Source organism: Morone saxatilis, unplaced genomic scaffold, assembly GCF_004916995.1.
Source record: "Morone saxatilis isolate NCDOM2014 unplaced genomic scaffold, NCSU_SB_2.0 Contig24, whole genome shotgun sequence".
Classification (NCBI taxonomy): domain Eukaryota; kingdom Metazoa; phylum Chordata; class Actinopteri; family Moronidae; genus Morone; species Morone saxatilis.
This window is the reverse complement of record NW_023339807.1, coordinates 6,184,814-6,204,448: the sequence shown is the minus strand read 5'-3', so window position 1 is coordinate 6,204,448 and position 19,635 is coordinate 6,184,814. Positions and strand designations below refer to the sequence as shown.

At 43.8% G+C, this 19,635-nt stretch overlaps 1 protein-coding gene across 1 annotated transcript in view; it reads right to left on the bottom strand.

The window, feature by feature from the left end:
- The window catches only part of rspo2 (R-spondin 2), a 53,504-nt gene that overhangs the window by 9,751 nt on the left and 24,118 nt on the right, over window positions 1–19,635 (bottom strand). The window contains exons 3-4 of the mRNA XM_035672887.1: window positions 12,678–12,821; window positions 12,212–12,400 (exon numbers count right to left, since the gene is read on the bottom strand). Of these exons, the coding sequence (XP_035528780.1) occupies window positions 12,212–12,400; window positions 12,678–12,821 (333 nt within the window). The remainder of the gene's footprint in view (window positions 1–12,211; window positions 12,401–12,677; window positions 12,822–19,635) is intronic.

Genomic DNA, 19,635 nt, shown 5'->3' with positions numbered 1-19,635 from the left:
ACCGCTATTAAACAAATATTTGGAACACTTATTATTTAACTGAGGAGGTGAATCTGCATTTCCAGGATCTGTTGAGTATAATGTCGGTCTGGGCCTCAGGTAAAAGTGTGGGGGGGGGGGTCAACCCCCAACAGTGGGCCCTGGCTTGGGGATTTACCTGGCTCAGCCCCCTCCCTTGAGCCTCTAGGTCTTCATAAACAATCCCCCTGCATTACAGCACCCCACCCCACTTCATGGAGAGAAATAATATGGTTGTTAACACAACCATGAGGGGGAGGGACACAATAACGGTAAGAGTAGGGGCCTTTGTGCACCCCTATGGGACTATAAGGTGGGGGAGATGAATGGATGAGGGTTTCTACAAACAGTTTGTCAACACTGTAAACTCCTGGCACACACTCAGCCAGGCAGTACATGCCTACAGTCCATGGTAGGGTGTGCTTTGGTATGCGAGCGCACACACACAGAAACATAAAAGTGGAATTGATTGAGTTCACTAAACCCCTCCGGCCCTGTTCATGACTAGCATATCCACAGTGTAGTATTCCTCCACTGTGTGGAAACCAGTCCTGGATGCTATCAGAGTTTAGGGTAACATTAGCAGCTCTGTCCTGGTTTTATTGGATCAAACCCCAGCCAAACTCATTACCCGGGATAGTGTTACATTTGCCAAACATCAGATAGTCCTAATCCTAAAAGCCTTTCTGTTGTGATTTAAAAATGAAAACATGCAGTTTGAAAAATATTTGCAAGTATATAAGCTAAGCTGCCAAAAGGTTATGCTAGAACACAACAGAAGTCTGATCTTATATTTTTCCTTATCATCCTGATAATATCAGGACTAATTATTATTATTATTATTATTCTACACGGCAAACAATGCTGTTTATTTATTTCCATATCTTCTACGCGGATCATCTACTGGAGATGATTCTGACTTATGCTTCATAGTCAAGCTAATGTTAGTTCAATTATCTAGATAGCTAGAGCTGATCAAATCTGCCAGTGACGATTTTAATTTCAGCCAACAAAATCGTGGGCTGCTGGCTAGAAATGAGAAAACAAGAACCCATTGTTTCACGAATTTTGACGGTAGCTATATCCACCACCATTATCGCTGTAAACTGCATATGTGCCAATATGAGAACAGGAAGCTCGACAAGCGTAGCAACAGTAACTATGGGGGGCATGGTGTTATGACTATTTTAAGATAAGAACAAAGTGACCGTGTGATCCACGCAGTCGCTGTCTCCACAATGCATGTGTTTGTGGATGACTGTTTTTTATAGTATTGTGTGTTCATGTGCATGCACACACTGCTCATTCTCTAATTACACCTGGTCAGTATCCTCCTGGTCTCTGTGGGTCTGTAAGGGGACGGGGAGGGATATAGGAGGAAATTGTCCAGCATGATTCCCTCTTTATATCTCATTTCTGCACAAGTCCCTTTATCCCTGCTTCTCTCTACTGGGAAACCCCAGGAGGAAATCCCTCACATGTTTGGACATGGAACACAACTGTCCCAAAACAGGACCAGACCCTAACGAGTGGGGAGCCAAGCTAAGTCAGACGGGCTTAGACACTAAAACAGAGACAGGGGCCATCAGGATCATGCCGCAATCCCTGTGCAATGGCCAGTGATGAGGGAATCAAGGCTGGCTGGCGCTTTTTGTTTTCTTTGATTGTTCAACTAACTCTCGAAGGGCACTGTTGTTCAGTCTCCTCTGATGATCCAACAGACTGCACATATTTTTTGACAAAAATAGTTCATTAGTTCACAGCGGAAGAAAGGGGCGGTTGGGTGTGTGTGTTTGATGTGTTCGCAAAGCTCCTGTTGCACAGGGAGAGATGTAAAGCCAATTCAGGAAGGGCTTGATCCTCTCTAAGGCCTGTGCTGCATCAAACACTTGTCAAACACCAGGCAGACAGACAGCTGAGTGGCTCTGACAGATCTGATCACAGACGCAGGCAATAAGAGTCACCGCCGTTCAGTTCCTCTCCCACTCTTGTCAATAATCCACCTTCAACTCACTAAAACACAAACAGAGGGCTTTGAGGCATATGGCAGACATTTTCTTGTTGTTTTTAGCTGTGTATGATTACAGTGCAATTTCAACGGTCATTTCAGGGTCTCACCTCGCTGAGGAGAGGTTTGTGTACTCCAGAAGGCAGCAACATCTGTCAGAGATGCAGCCGGGGAAGGAGAAAGGAATCAAATCAAAGGGAGACTTAAGCTCCCACTAATCTGAAAGAAATGTCCCAAGGCCTATCGGGATCACGTTCTTGAACCTTGCCACCCAGCGGGAAGGAGCATTTATGTTTGAAGGGATTTGATATGGTACCTGGAATGGGTTGAGTTTCATTACACCAACTCCTCAATCATGTCTTGGGATTTTCCTTGGAGAGCCATCATGTCATATCCTCTGACAAGGCAATATAATGTGTATTTCTCGCACATTATATTCAAACCATTTTAAAATGCATTTTGAGTATGATGCATACAACTAAAGCATACAACTAAAGTACATGGGTAAAATACAAATGTGAGCGTGCAAAATTAGGAAGGGGTCATCTATCCCAGAAAATATTCATATTTGCAATGTACTTATTTGATGGTGCATAACTATAATTTTGCACAAAGCGGCATTTTTATCATTTAATTTATTGTTGAGAACATATAATTATGTCAACAGAATGTGTCATATATAAATTATAAAATTATATTACTATTATTATTTCCCATTTTAAATTCAGTTGAAATGTTTAATACCTACATTTGGCTGCAAATCAACTACCTGCATTACATTTCTCAATCTCTTTATATTACATTATTTCTTCATTTTTTTATATCTAAGTTTTAAATATTAACGAATGTTTTCTACAGGGAAATTTTGCAAATGTGTGACCTGACCATACATTCGATGAGGGCTACTTTAAAGCTGCTACAATGAATGTATCTATATTAGTGATGGAAGAATTATCACCTGATTCTCTTCAGTGTCTTTAAACATTTTTGGTTTTACAATGTGCAACTTTATTGTTCAGGTTCACTCTCACCACTCTCATTAGTATCATCATCAGCAGCACCAATCAGTTGTTTTCAGCAAAAGAAAAAAACGCTCCTATAAGCTGTATGCTACCTGCCAGCACCAAACAGGCAAAATTAGCGACTAGCTGGTGAACACAGCAGAGCATTTTTTCAGGAGTTGGTGCCATAGCAACTTTATATGGTTATAATGTGTCAATGTAGTGTTTACAGTTAGGTTATTTACAGACCAGTGACTTTTGTTTCACAGATAAGCAATTTATATCTACAGACGGGCTTGTGTCTTAGCTGGCTGGTGCTTGAGAGAACCTGTTAAGGTGACTAACGTGTGCTTGTATTTGCTCTGGTAAACTAAAATTGTTAGCCTGTGACATCACTTTTTCGTGCTGATGGGAGTATAGCGCTCTACAACTTTGCAAAGTTGGCCCTGGCCTCTACTTATCACTATAATGGCTGTCCTTTTTGTCTGCACCCCCCCTGTATTTGTCACTGTTAGCTCACACACACAGAAAAACACCCAGGCACAGAGACGTACACACCGCCAAAGCCTGGCAGGCCTGTACTTGCTGCTTTGTTGTGTCTGCATGTCTGTACACTGGGTCCACGCTCATGGACATGAGTGGCCACAGCCTCTCTCTGAATCACTAGCTGTAATTAAAAGCTGCGATGTCTCTATAAAGACACCCGGCAGAGATGGAGAAAGAGAGGGAAAGAGGGTGGAAAGAGGAGAGGAGTGGAGTGGAGAGAAGAGGGGCTTCTGGTGGCTGAGCCAGTGCAACTGTGTACCAGATGTTTTCAGGCTCCCCCGTTCGGCTCCTCGCCTTCCTTCTTTCTCCTTCAGCCAGACCACTGGAGAGGGAGAACTCTAGTGCACGCAGCGCTGCCTCGAACAATGTGCGCCACGCGAACACATCCTCCCCGGTGGCATGCACGTTGTTCCTCAGACATCCCTGCACTGTGACATGTGATACATGAGTGTGAGAGAGTGTCATTCGAGTGCGAGACAGGAAAAGAGAATGGAAACAGGGACGAGGAAAAGAGTAGATAATGTGGTGACTTGTTCTGCCTGTGAGGTCTGTTTTATTGTTTGTCGGTGTCTATTACGCACGTCTCACGCTCTGCCTGCGTGAATTTGTGTGTCTGTAAGTGTGTGTGTATGCATCCTCATCTGCCTGGTGTGGTGTAAATGTGGAGATGAAAGCGTTTGCGGCCCACAGGAGAGCTGGCAGTGGTGCCGGACTGGAGGTCTGGCAGACAGAGAGAGGAGGTGCAGGGATGCAGTACGATCAAACAGATCCCACTCTGACCAGCTCGGGTTATCTAAATATGAGGTGAGAAACCCTACTTCAACATAGGGTCAGACTAGGCACATGTTATTTTTTGACTGCACTGAAGAAGAAACACATGATATTTTGTGGCTGTATTTGATCAATTTCACCATTCCAAAAATTTCCAATAAAGTACAAAATTCAATGTTTTCCTAGAATTGTACGCCTGTCAGGGTGGAAGAGCCTCTAAAACTACATTTGGACCATCATAGTGCACTCCAAATCCACACTAATGAAATATTTTAAAGCAGGGTGAGCAGGTTTCATTGCAGGTTTTACGGATTACCACCCCAGAAGCTGTCCTGTAAAATCCTTTAACACCTCAGTGTATCGATTTCTCTTCTCAGCGCTATGATATAAAATAAGGAGAAATTCACCAACGGTGGTGAGAAGCAAACCTTCGCCATATTACAAGTGAACATCTCCTGCTGATAGTCAAGAGATATTTTATAAATGACCAAAAGCGCCCCATATATGAGTTGAACCCTACTTCAAAGATCTCATCACAAGCTATTGCTATCCATCCCTGTAAAGACACAGATCGTGTCTTGACTGCTGTAAAAAATCACAGGGTGTAACAGCACAAACTACCCATCAAGGGAGCGTTCACTGAAGGTGAGCTTTACAGCCCCGACCGTGTCATGGGCAATATCAGCCCATATACTGCTCAGCGGGGTGAAATAGCTCTCGTTTGTGGAGCATGAGAACATGAAAACGTTCCACTTCTGTACAGTATCTCCCCCTTCTCCTCCTCTTCCTCCTCCTTCTTTCCCCCTCCAGTTTGCTGCCACTTTGTTTGTTTGTGTATGTCTGTTTATTATGGGGCTGTTGATGTCGGGCCCATATGCCTCATTTCCTCTGCCAGAAGACGACAACGGAAGCCTCGCAACCAACGCGGTGTTCCTTCTCTTTGCCAAAGTCACACTGAACTATATGTGCATGGGTATCCAGGTTGTCAAGCTTACAAATGATCCATTTAGATTTTATAAAAGCATCCAGGTTGTAGTAATGGCGAGTATAAGCATCAACTTTTGGTGATGTTTTGGCTGTAGATATTTATTCAGTGTATTCTACAAAGATATCAACATCCGCTGGCCTGGATTTATTGGACTAGCATTACTACCAGTGCACACTTCACAATAAAGCGAGTCAAACAAATAAGCAGAGTTCTGTATTTAATGTGTGTACATGAATCTACAAAAGGCAGTTCAGCAAAACCACAACTCAACTAGGCCAAAGGAGTGTGAAAAAAAAAACCTTCAGTCGTACCCCTCCTCTTTCTTCCTGCTTGGAAAAGACCAGATGACAATAATGCGGAGTATGGAGCCCCAGTGAGCACTGCTGACCCCTCCTCTTCCACCTCCCTCCTTCCATCCCTCCACCCCCTGGTCTTTGAAAGGCCTCCACATGTTTATGGCTCATGCCTGTGGTATGACGATGGATTCTCCATATAAAAGCCAGCAGGATCATGGGGTGTTTCAAATATTGCTCTCTGAAGACAGTTGCTGACAAAATGACAGCAGCCATATTTATTTTGGTCAGAGAGCAGGGGCACTTAGTGGGAAGTTAATCAGAGACCCCCGCTCTTCCTACGTTCAGCTTCCAGCATCGTCCCCCCCCCCCAAATAAGGAATGTACCAAGGGCAGAGAAGTCTCAGAGGCTACTGGTAATGACTTTCTACTCCGATGGAAGATTTAACACCGCTAAACTGCACAAGAGGCAGAAAAATAAACCCAAAAGTTTGGTTTGAGAACATCAGCATAAAGCAAGTGTTGATTGCCTGTCCAGACACGAGCCTAGATAATCAATTTTCATCTGGTTAGGAGGAGATATGAAACATAAGCGCAGAGATGGGAGGAAAAAAAGAATAATCTATGGCAGAGAGTTGCAAATATGGAATAGTTGAAACAGAACTTGTGTTAATTTGTGACTGTGACCACAGCGGTGACCATAACTGCCATTGGCATTGGGATGTTGGAGACCTGGCCAAGTCAATGACAGGTTGATGTGTCTTTCCTCTTCACCCATACGCTTATTCACTACAACGCAGTGCAAAGCTTCCAAAATACTCTCTGTCATCTTAGCTTTACGGTTTCAAAGCCGTGTGTAGAGCATGAGGTATCCATCATTATGTTTCTGTATGCAACTGAGCTTTTTTTTGTCTTCACAACCAGATTTTGGCAGCATTTAATTAAATAAATGAATGATGCAAGGCTGTCTGTGCTGTCCAAAGGAGGCAGGGTACTTCTGAGGCCCTCTCACCAGCTACTGTGTCAGCCCCTATGGAGCGGCCTTATTAAATGAAGATTAAGCCGTGGCTCCCCCAGTCACAACAGGCTGCGGTGTGAGGCACACATAATCACTATGACAGGGCGGCTGCCAATTAGTGCCCTCCTTCTGTCCTGGGAAAATGCTCCTCACTCCGCTCCCGCTGGCAGGAAGAAGTGATCCGGATTGTCCGTGATATTACCCAGGCCAGAGATCGCCGTTAATCACCACCCGTCATTCCAATGTGGCAGAAATCAGAGCAGGACTTGTCATCTGTGCACCAGCTCTAGCTTCCAAAAGTCCTGACTTCCCGTAGAGCACACCCGGGGAACATTAATTGGAATAATGAGATAAGTACATGAAGGAACAGAAGTGCAAACCTCTGTTTTTAAGTGCATTGGGTCGACTTCAGAGTGGTGGCTTGAGCAGAGCTCAATTGTTTGGCTTGGACAAACTGCAGCATGAGCTCTTCTGCTGAGACAAGTAGAACACGTTCGATTAATTAGCCTCAAGTTGAAAGCGCGCATCTGTTTTAGAAAAAAGCTGGCCTGATGGTAGAAGGCTACATCTGACAAAAACACATCCAGAAATGTGTTTGGATGTCGGGTTTCCAAGCCAAACACAGGCCAGACTCAGATGTGATCATGCTGAGTGCGTAACTAAAATGCTCAGAAGTGAATGGCATCTTTCGCGCTCAGCAAGTATAAACACCAAAATTGTGTGTCACACGCTCATTCGCATGCACGCGCATTAACTGCTTTCTCGTACGCAAAGACTGCCAGAAACCGGAATTGTTTGGTGTCTCGAACGTTGGCCGCTACAGACAAGGCGGTTGAGCTTCCTCCAGAGCGGATTTGAGGCAATCACCGTTGCTCTGTGCATCGTTTTACAGGAGCATAGACTCTGGAGCAGATGGTTCGCAGACGGCGAGGACCAGGAGGTCCACAGCACTGTGGATTCACCGCAGAACCAGACTGGTTTCAGACAGAACCTGGCGTAAATCCCACCAGTCAGCCAAATCCTCGTGGGTCTGGTCGATCCTGGGCGGATCTGGGTTCACTTTGGTCCCCTGCACCAGACTGTAGGTGCTTGTGGGATAAATTAAACAACTGCCCGCCTCTGTCACGTCCAATGGCTTTAAATACAGACAGAGACCTTGAAGGGCCCTCAGATGTCACACTGTGGAGGAGTGATGAGGTGGTAAACTGAGTCTAGTCTGCGTGGGTTTAGCCTCTTCTACACCCCTGCTACAGAACGTGTAACAAAACTTGTTTATCCAAGGTTTCAAGTTGATGGCAGAGGGAATGTGGTAGTTATCACAGTTACAGAATAAACACAAACTGCACACAGAAGTTATGACAGACAGTATTAGTGGTGGCTGGATCCAAGCACTCAGATGACTGATGGGATGGAGGGCTTGGCCTTGGTTGAGCCCTACAGCAGAAAGGGTTTCTCTGGTTACACCCACAGGAGATCAATACTCCCACAAAGGCCTCTAGCTCTCCAAGTACAGGTACATAATCCAAAGGCCAAAGATAATCATTATATTATCTTTCTTTCATATTCTTACTCTCTCTGCCTCTTACTGCTTTCCCTTTTTCTTTTTCCATGAGGTCAGCAGGGTGGCTGTGAGTCTTCACAGGCTTGTAGAAGCAGTCATAGAAGCATTTAGAGTGTAAATTGTACAACATTGTTCTGGAAAACCAGGTCTTCAATATGTTTCTGTTATCAGTTCCAACATTTGCTACGAAGCTATGAATTTTTACTGTTCCGTAACGTCATATTTAACTTTATTTTGTCTTGGCCCCTTACTGCACTACAAATGCCCATTTAATGAATCTAATTTTACCTACAAATCAAGCAAGTAGAGCTGCACAAATGTCACTCTGGCTCGCTACCATAAAGACTTTTGGGCTGTCTGAGAATCTGAAAGCCGATTTGTAAACCTGTCGGAAATTAGCCCGAATTGCAATGGTGTGTTTGTGTTGGACTTTACTCCCTCTTAAATCTCAAATCAGGGATTACATTAAGAGTGGGAGTTTCGAGAGCTTTAACATTTTAAGTTGTTTACACAACATCTAATGTCACTGACATGGCAGAGGCAGCTGTTGTTCAAAGATTATAGTAGAGTGGGTGGGCAAGAGTGAAAGAAAGGAAAGAGACACAGATGGGTTGATAGGCTGGGCAGCAGAAAAAAATAGCAGAGAAAGAGGAATCGGACTTGTCACAGATGTCTGTTTGTAAACCAGTGAATCTGATGACAGGGGTTGCTGGGAAATCTCTGCAGGGAATTCCTTAATGGCATCAATATGGAGCAGCCGGGCGCTGCAGTGTTATCACTCTCCTCACCTTTCCTCTCCTCTCCTCCCGTTAGCTCACAAGACAGAAAGAGGGGGGAACCCAGTCTGTCAATGCTGATAGCACCGGTGCAGCTATTAATAAAGTCTCTTTATTGTTTATAGCCTGTCCAGTGCACCAGTCCAGGGATCCGGACGATAGAAGAGCATTTTACCGTCTCCAGGGTACCATACAAGCGTCTGGCAGACACGCCAGCCAAGCAGTCACAAGACAATACTTCATTAGTCCTCTAGAGATTATCTAGCACATTTTCCACTGAAGTATTACGTCAAAATTTATGCACCAAATTTAAACAGCTGGGTGAAAATGGTAGCATTCTATATTCATCAACATTGCACGGAAGGTTTTCTAATCACTTGATGTTTTCGGAAATAATGTGATTAATAGCAATGGGAACACTTCTTCCAAATAAATAATGCAGTTGTTTAATCTCATTGCCAAAAACAAACAGGTCAAACTATTCAATATGGCTTTAGATGCTTTGAAATAGCATTTCTGAAGAAATCTGTCCACTACAGCCTTCTGCATTGTCATTCACGCAGTTGTCCATTTTAGTTATTCTTCTCTAGAGAATATTCCCTAAATAGTCTTTGCAAACCCATCTGGTGGAAACCTACCAAATTCCCATTTAATTTTTTCCAAACTTCAAAAGTTTGCTTAAAATTAGCTTGACAGTTGGATGGAAAATCGTGCTTGTGACAGCTTACCGCCACATATTTTGTCTATCCGTGTGCTCCACACAATCTTTCCCCGCCACTTTCAGGGCAAAGTGTGTTATCAGAACACTGCTGTCCTGGCAAACACCGGCTGAGAACAGTAAATTAATCCCAGCAGCGTAAATGATATACAGTGTTTACACTGATCGGCAACTTGTACGGAACACATCAGACACGGTTTACACAACTCGTCATGTTTGCTGTAAAAACGCCTCTCCTCTTGACGTTATCTGGGCTTTACATTCTCTGCTTGTGTGTGTTTTACAAAAGGATTAGATCTTTGCCGGCACAGAGGGAAAAGAAGACGATCATTCCTGTTGCCCTTGTGCGGTTCAGCTAAGCCGGGAGACAGAGATCTGTTATTGACGTCCAGTGTAATTTAAATACATAGATATGTAGAAATGTAAGCCAGGGTGATCAGATAAGCATTTCCATAAATAGGGTATACCTACATGCTGCTTCCTCTGTCTCCGTTTAATCCACAGCATCTTTACCGTCTGCAGTTATATAATCCTATGCTTATCCTAAACATTGGTGTCTGGTGTTCAGTGAGAAGAGCTGATATAAATGTTCATTTTCATTTTTTCAATTCTTAAGTTCCAAGTGATTGTCATAAGCACTTCTTATATTTATATTTTCTTCTGAATACAACATCTATACATTGAGGTTATAGTTTTCTAATATCTATTTAAAGATTAAATTTACTATTCTGCATTGTTGTAATGCAAGTTGTACTAGGGACCTATAGCTTGGAAAGTTCTTGAAATTTGTATTCATTTAAAGGTAAGGTATTTCATGATGAACCATATTGCAACCCTTTTTTGAACCTCCACTTCCTAATCACCTGCATTTCAGAGGGAGGCCTTTCCTCCCATTGGACTATGCTTTATTATCAGTCACGGGAAGTGATTATTTTACAATGTCAGTCGGTCGAGCTCCCATGCGACGGCACTGGATCTCCTCCCGTTCGACTTCAGCCGCTTACATTTTTACATTGTATTTATTTGAACTGAAGAGTGTTGCATTTCACTGGCTTTTGCCAAGTGGGGATATTTCACTAGCGGTCGAGCAGCGTGGAATTAACAACACATGCCTAAGTCTGAAATTTACCTTTATTAAACGGGCCACCGCAGCACTTCACGAGCCCGCAGAGTCCTAAGATGCACACACAGTGACACTTTTACACACAGCTTTTAACAACACAGCTGAGGCCGCTGATCTTCCACAGAGATGTAACTCAGTCATTGGAAAAGGAACTGTACTGAGAGGCTTGCAATGGCAGCATCACTAGGGAACAGTAGCTTTAAGTAAAACGCACATGGGGAGCCTGCTGTCGGTTTCTAAAGGTCTAAAGAAGAATGGTTTTGCTATGCACTCAATTTAGAATTCTCAACAATTTCCCATCAGTGAATTCGTGCTTGAGATAATTACCGCCAGTAACCACGCGCAACAATGCCAAATTTTAATTAAAGAAGGTCATAAAGTTTCTTGGAAAAGGTCAAGCAGGCACGGTAAAGTCATGAAGAGATGCGTGGGGGTTGGGGAGAATTCCTCTGAAAAACAGGACAGGGCTATAGGAACTTAATGTGCCATGGAATCACAGTTTCCAGCCTAGAGAGTAGCGAGTGCCTTGGTAGTGGTGTAATATGAGAAACTATCAGGGTTTATTTCAAGTTTATTTACTCTTTCACCACTTCACTAAATAATCTTCCCATTCAACACTGCAGGCCAAAAATGGAGAAAAATCCTCGAGGTTTGAATATTTTCCTCTTTCTGTTAAACAATGTTTTTCTTTTTTTGACAGTCTGAATGATATCTGCCACTATAATTGCTTCCTTATTTGATGAATTAAATATTTACACTTGGCCTATCCTAATCCAAAGTTTATGAGAAACGTAAAAGTACATTAAGGGAAAAGACATTTATTTTAAAAGCACTGCTAACTGAGGCCATCACCCCAAATGGCATGTTTGGACCGTCTTAGAGAAATGGTTTACTTTTTGCACTATTCACACACAGAGAAATTCCAGATTTGACTTCTCATTTAATGGCCTGACATACATGCTGTGACTACCACAAATATCTCTCAAGCTGACGGGAGGAAACAGAGACGGCCATTGAGGAAACCTGCAGTTCGTACTTTGAGGAATTCCACTGAGGAGAGGAGGGAGATGGGGAGAGAGAGGGGGGAAAAATATACCTCAGAAAAAGAGCTGGCTCGAACAAGGCCGCCATGGAAAACTACTGGTATATTATATGCACGGAAACACCACTGTGCACCTCAAAAACGCAGACGGTGAACAAACAAGGCTGAGTGCAAGGTACAAGGGTTACATGAAACAGGTGGAACTCTGAGAGGGGGAAAGATTTCTCTCCATGGGATAAGTGAGCTGTTTTCTTTTACATTCACCAGAGTAGTGTAAAGCGAACATGGATGGAGCTGGGAATATCTCTCTCTCACACACATCAACATATGGCTGTATAACATTCTTACCTCTCCTGCAGTGCCTCATGGCCATTTTGCACATCCTGGACTCAGCGATGGTGGGACAGGGTATTGTGTCCTTGGGTGGTTTCTTTACAATGTGCCGCGTCCGGGTCTCCAGACCCCACTTGTAGCCACAGGTTTTGTTTCTCCTGGTGCAGGCTCCCCAATCGCTCCACTGGCCCACTTCACAGCCCTCTGCAGAGACACACACAAACAGTGATGTGCAGTGAAACCACAGCAGAGTGCAACTCCAAGACCCCAGGTCAAACTTTAATACAGGGTGAAGGAGCTTTACTGGGATGCTATAACCTCTTTGTGTGTGGTCCCAGTTGAACGTTAAACTTGTGTTTTGGTACAATATAAGCAGGTTAACTGAGAAATTATAGAGTACTGTGCAAAGGTAAAGAAAGCTGTAAAAGTTGTTTACTCTCTTGAAACTTTTTTTTGTATATATCTGTTGTGTTTCACGTACCTCCACACTCCATGGTGTCCTCCAGCGGGGCAAAGCCCTCGGGGCACTTATCAAAGCAGCGCCCTTTGTGTAGGTAAAAACCTGACTTGCACTTGGTGCAGAAGTCTTTGCTGAAGCAGGACTCACAGTTCTCTATCCTGCACCCTGGAGGAAGAAGGAGGGAAAGAGAAGAGTCATCAGGGTCTGAGCAACCCTCTCATCTGGAGTTGATCGAAAGCTAAGGGGTTTGGGAAAGGGGGTTCTTGAAAGGATTATACTGTCTCTCCCACAAAAAAAGCCGTCGATGCCCTGTGAATCATTTCTCTGCAGGGCTCAAGTGTATTTCAGAAAACTTGTTTTGCCTGACAGAGATTTTTCTTTCATCTTCATGTTCTTGTTTAGAGTGAGCCAATCAACAGTGTGAAAACACAACAGCAGAGACGGTGAGGAATTATGTCACGCTGACCTCTTTCAATAAATTGCACCGACATCCAACAGTCTGAAGACAAACACACAGGCTCACATGTTTTCAACTAATAGCGTGCTGCAGCAGGAAGAATACATCCCATTAGGGCTCTAAATAGTGTCCTTAATACGCTCCTTTATCACTCCACCCTACTGCAATCTGTGTCTCTTCCCATAACTGAGGATTATTGGGAAACTAGGTTTTCATTAAAGTTTGAATGACGAAAATGATGGCCAGCTGTGTGGACCCTTTACACTTTGGCTATGATATGAAACAGGGAAGGTGGGTAAGGAAAGGGGGATGTGCGGGGGGGGAGGCAACAACATTTTGCACCAAACAAATGCTTATGTAGCCAGCAAACGCAACAGCACACTTATCATCCCACGCCACACCCTGTCACTGCGCATGACACACAGTGCCGCGCTTGCAAAGGAGCTTGCAATGTGTCATCAAGCTCTTACTCTGCAAATAGCAAGTCAGGCAGGGCCAAATTACTAGAACCACACCATCAGGGCGACGCACAGGCCCACATGATTAGAAGGAGCCTCCCAGAGCTGTCTAATTTATGACGCTCCTCAGAAGCTCTATGTGGCCTTATTGCCCAATAGGCTTCCAATGTCAAGGAACCACAATCTATAACCTGCAGCCACCGACTCCCACCACTTGCAGGAGGATTCCCAGGTACGGTATTATCTGCTCCTCTGATTGCGGATACAACCACGCATTAGCGCGTGTGCATTTCTCGTGTAAACCTGTGTTACTGTGTTTTTCCAAATGTGAGAGCGACAGAGGCTAAGGGCTGCTCTTTTATCTGTGACCCTTGCAGGGCCCGGGGAAGGGAAGGTTCTCACAATCACACCCCTTAATTACACCATCTCCAGCTAACCATCAGGCCTCCTCCTCGACATTCCTCCAAAACGAGGGGGTCCCTCCCCGCTTTACTTTGAACCCTAAAGTATGGCCTCTGCCCACTCACTCTGGTCTCACGCTTTCCCGACCAGTCTAAACAAACCATGGACACACACAGAAATGCACAAACACACACATACCAATCAGATATGGCTGGAGATAGATCCACTCTGCAATGAAGCTGTACTCCACATTCTGAAAAACGTAGACACACTAACCATAAATCACTGATCTTTTTGGTAATTTCCTGTGTTCTCATTTTTACGTTATTAATTTAATCATCTGATATTATTTAGCTTATCTGGGTATTACCTTGCTTTGCTTTTTATCTTATATCTCAACATATGTCTTGGATCTATGGAGTTATGCAGTGCTGTAGAGATTTTGGTGTGGAATGTGTGTCCAAGGGAAGTATAAATACATTTTATGCAATATGCTGTCCTTTTTTCAGCTCTCTGCCTCTCATCTACTTATTTTTGGGTGAATCAGTCAGGCTTGGGTTTGATACAAGACAAGCCAAATACAAGGAACAGGCTAATAAATCACAGAGCTAATTGGAAAGCACAAAGCTGTCTTTTACCCTTCACACTTCCCAGGCCTGTCATCACCTGAGAGACTTTTAGCTCCCAAACAAAAAAGTAAAAGAGTAAGAGGGGGAACAAGAACATCTGGCAGTACTCTCAAGCACTGGGGTTGTTGTGCAATCCTCAGTTATTGACAGTAAATATGAGCAACACAGATGTGCGAAATACTGTATCCTTGCAGCAGCAGTAGCACTTGACAAGGTTCTTGATTGAAATATCGCGTTTGGTTTCAGTTTCAGATGTGGTAAGGCAATGGTGCAAATGCTCGGAAATCTTGTTTTCTAAATAGAAGATAAGTAATAATGTCACAGAGAGATGGATGAGGTGGATGACACATCAATGCGGCACCATGGGAGTTAGAATGCAGGAAGGAAAAGCTGGAGGGTCAGGGGTCATCAGAAAACGAGGTGGGTCGGAAGAGATCACCATGACAGACATTTATCCCTCTGTCCGTTTATCTGGCAAAAGGCTATCTGGGACAGCATGGGCTATCTGTGACACTGGAGAAGCTCCCACACCGATCACTGGCCGAGTCGGCAGTGAGGCAGCTTGTCCAGCAGCTCCAGAAACAGAAACAGGGGAGTGGGTTCATTCTCCCTGCAGGATTAACCTCTGGACCACCTTTAAAGTCTTCATCTAGGTGCCTCAGGGAGACTAATGAGAAATAATGAGGTCATCAGATCCCATTGAAGGCCCAGTGTTCCTGGGACTTAAACGTATTATCATCATTATCTCCCAGCCTGGTTCTGGCTGTGAGTTATATTATGAACAGAGGAGGAAAAGCCTTATGTTTCAGCTCTGAGAGAAATTTCAAAAGCTGCCAGTAAAGTGACTGAGTGTGCACGATTTGAAGAAATCAGTGCTGGGCTAGTTGCACCGTTACCCATGTCGCTGTTACACTTTTTTTTTTTGTTTGTTTCATTTTGCACTTGAATTTTATGTGGTTTGCATGTCAAGTGCATTTGAAGTTGAGAGATGAGTCACCAAGCGCTACTTGTGATCTAATGGTGCATGCTTGGCAGAAGCCGTCCCTCTGCTGTGGTCTGGATAAGGAACCCACCGATTTTTATCATGGACACTCAAAGCCTCATGTCAGCTTCAGTCAACTGCAGGCTGACAGCACCATGTGTAATCACTCTATTTATTTACATGAATATACACCGTGTAAAGAAAAAGAGCTAAATCACTTTGTGAAGACTAAGGAATCTCTCATGGTCCAGACTTTGTCTTTTACGTTATCTGAGCTGGAGGTGGGTTGTCTACCGAGAGAGTCTCAGCCTCCTCCAGAAAGCTAACCAGACCCGATGTTGCGCAGCAGGAGTGTCTATGTCGTAAAAGGCCTGGCAGTGTGAGGGGGAAAACAAGCCCTATTTTTCCATCCTTCATCTCCAAGCTGAGTCGAACAGCTCTGACCTACTCTCTAGGCCCTGGGTTTGGCTGACATGGAAGCTCTGGCTTGCTCGCTGCCACCCAGCCATGTCATGGCAGGAGTTCATGGCAAAGGCCAGAGCTGCCATGTTCTTCCCAACTCTCTCCGTGCTGTTTTTTCCACATGGGTGCTCCCCGCACAACAGTGTAGAGCTAGGTGAAGCAGAGATGGTGTTCCTGTCAATCAGGATCTCCCAGAGGGGATGACAGATGTGTCAGTGGTCTTCCCAGCTTCTTCAATCCAAGGAACACAGTCTGTGATATACCAGGATCTGCTCCTGTATCTGCGCAGCCAGCTCCATCGTACACACAGACAGCTCAAGCTTCAGACAGTGGTCAAGCACAGACAGCCCTTCCACTCACACTATAGTATGCACAATTACACCGTGTTTTGAGAAAAAACCCGATTCAACTCTGTGTCTGGCTGTGAAGTCCTGGGAGCAGGGCTTGGTTTGGTGGGTCTATTGTATTGTCTGGCAAATCTGAAAGTGCAGTTAGTAAATCTGTGATGATTAAATGTCCCTTGGTAAAGCTCAAAGGCCAAAAGCAACTGGTCTTTTTGTTGGTTAGATCGTGCAATGGAAATACCCACAAGCTCAGAATTAGAGCGAGAAAGAAAAAGCCTGAATGAAAAACATGGAGGGGCAGAGCAGGAGAAAGAACTGCCAACACCGCCAACTAAAGGTTGCAAAACCCATGTTCCTTTATACAGCTTCGGTACCCATAATGTACTTTTGGGATTTAGTAACAGATTCCCTCAGTCCGAAAAATGCAGTAAAAAAGAAATCACAATTGGCAATCCAAAAATATTACCTTCGACAGAAGAGTCTCTAGGGGCACATTACGCTGGCACCGAATGAGCTGAGATATTTAAACCACACTTCCAGGATATTAGCAATCTCAAGCCTTCATCAGACTGGTTGCTGGTTGGCAGTGAACACATTGGGGTTTCTGCCTGTTTTAAAACCCGCTGCAGTGGGGTAAGGCAACTGGGTTGGTGGCTAGAGTGTGTGTATGTGTGTGTAGCAGTGGGGGGTCCATAATATACCCCAAGGGAGGAAGTTTTGAATACAGTACTGCTCCCATGATGACCCTCTCAACACATTCTCTCTCTTAAAGACAGCTCTGATAGTCGCCTTTCAGCTCATAATTCTTTCAGCCAGAGAGCTTGCTTGTGATACACAATGACAGAATATGCTTTGGCTTGGGAATGTATGTTAAAACCGAGGTATTATGAAATGTGACTGAGGCGAGAGCATGACTGCACCGCATTCACACAAATTTGGCTGTACATAAAGCAGCATACTGTGTGAACGTTGCTACAAATCTTCCCTGCAGAGCAGCGGGTTGACACCCACAGACACTGGTGTGGGGCCTCTTCTGGCCGGCTGATAAGAACCCCTGTGGATAACAGTGGAGTTACTGCATATGGTTTATGGGTCATATCAACCCATCCATTAGCTGCTGAAAGGAGTTCTTGCAAAGCAGAGACCCAGCATAATATATGGGCATACTGAAAGTATATTATTCAACAAAACGGCATTGCTAATGAACCAGCTACATCTCAGTAATGGTAGTTAACACTATGGCTCCCATGTCTCGGGCCTCTTTGGAATCCAGTTGAAGTGTAGCTGTAAATTGGCCTCCAGTTATGCTATGTTGCGGAAAGTATAGCTCCTATTGTTTTTGGCTCTAATTATGGTGCTATTTTCTCTGCAGTGTAGGGAAAATCCCCCAGAACAGTGAGCCTTAAATTTTAAATTCATCAAATGTCACAGTTTCTCAAATTGTCCTGAGAAATTAGTAAGTCATGGTGCTGTTTTTTTTATGAAGTGTTGTAACTTTAATGTTAGTAGGTCCCCTCAAACTAAAGTCTCTAAAACTGGCAGTGAATGCAGATGTTTGCATATTTGTAATTCCATTTTCAAAACCAATGGTGCATTCGGATAATCCTCAAGTTTATGACCAGGAGGTTGACTTAAAATGGCTGAAAAACTGCCCCGATACCTGAATTTACAGTCTGAAATGTGACATTTTACTGCAATACATGGTAAATAAATGGCAAAAAAATGTTAATGGTGAATATATCACACACATAATGTTTTAGCCGTTTATCCTGCCCAGTGTTTCTTTGCTCATCTCATGGTGGGATAGGCTACAGCCCACCCATGATGCTGAAAAAGATTACTGAAGAATGTTTTCTAAATGCAGTTTCAGAAGTTTTCCCACCAAAACAATACCTTTTAAAATGTATTATTTCAGCCTAACATTAGCAGTATTGCAATGGCCTTAAACTCCTTATCGGTCAGTCTATCTGTGTGACTTTCCTTTGTGTCAAACTGCATCGTATTGCTAGCTCAGAGAGTAAAATGTGTATTCATCCCTTGCTCTCCCTGTCACATGCCTCAGGAGCCCCTGCAGAAAAACTGAGAGTGAGGTTTCAGCCAGCGAGTGGCTGAGTGTATAAGCCTTATGCTTGTCTAGCTCTTGTTTTCCTTTACCCAGGCAGTCCACAAAAAAATTCTTGAATGAGATAAGATCACACAGACAAACTCTGGTGTAATAATAAGCAGCTGCTCCCTAAGTGATTTCAGAGCCTGTGTTTAAAAAGCTCATGATAACAGAGACGTATAATGCCACGTTCCAGGCCTCTTTGGAAACCAGGAGCACACGGCAGCTCTGACCACGTCGGCGGAGAATCCCTCACCGTCATTTGTCCAATGTACCTTTGAGCTCTTGCATAACAGTTGTCTGTGTCAACTCACAAATAATATTCACTGACCCGACAATTAGCTTCCAACCTAATAAAATATCCGTTTATGGAGGTCGGATGTGAACTCTTTAGTGAAAATGACATGCGGGGCGCAGCTGAGAATGAGGGTCAAATAGGAAACTGGATTAGAGAGCTATGACTGAAGCAGCGATCACATCAAAGTGGGTCTCGCTCTGAGATCTGATGCTACGTGACAATACAAGATGTTGTTCTATGAGTAGTTGGTACAGAGAGAGATTCAGATTAACTTGCCACACATCAGGATCAGTTAAAGTCAAAATTCACCCAGCATGAGGATACAGCGGTTAGGATAGGAGGGTTAAAGTGAAAAAAACCAGAGAACAAGATGTCTTTCTCTTCCAATTTTCTCTGAGTCATGAAAACAGGGCGAAATGACTGTTACTGGTTAGAACTGCAGTAGACGAGAATTTCTTTAAAAACGTCTGTGATCGCACCAGCCTAAATGACCCAGAGATGCTGCAACAGAGAAGAAGTGTCTTCCTTCTTTTGCCCCGACAATGTCAGATTCACATCTTCCAACTGTCTGGAAAATTGTACCTCCTTTGTATAAAGAACAGTGATGCCCAAGTTTCTTGAAAATGTAGTGTCTTAAACTAAACTATTGAAATCGTGTAAAAATAGAAAACAAGACAGTATGGTTTAACATGCAGCTAGCCTACATATTTGAGGTATTATATAGGAGTATATGAGTACTGACTTAACTGCTAGCTTAATGTTAGTATCTGTGACTGCATGCAGAAGACCTTCCCCTTACTGTGAAACCGCAAATGGCCCATTACTCCAAAAACCCAGTAGTCT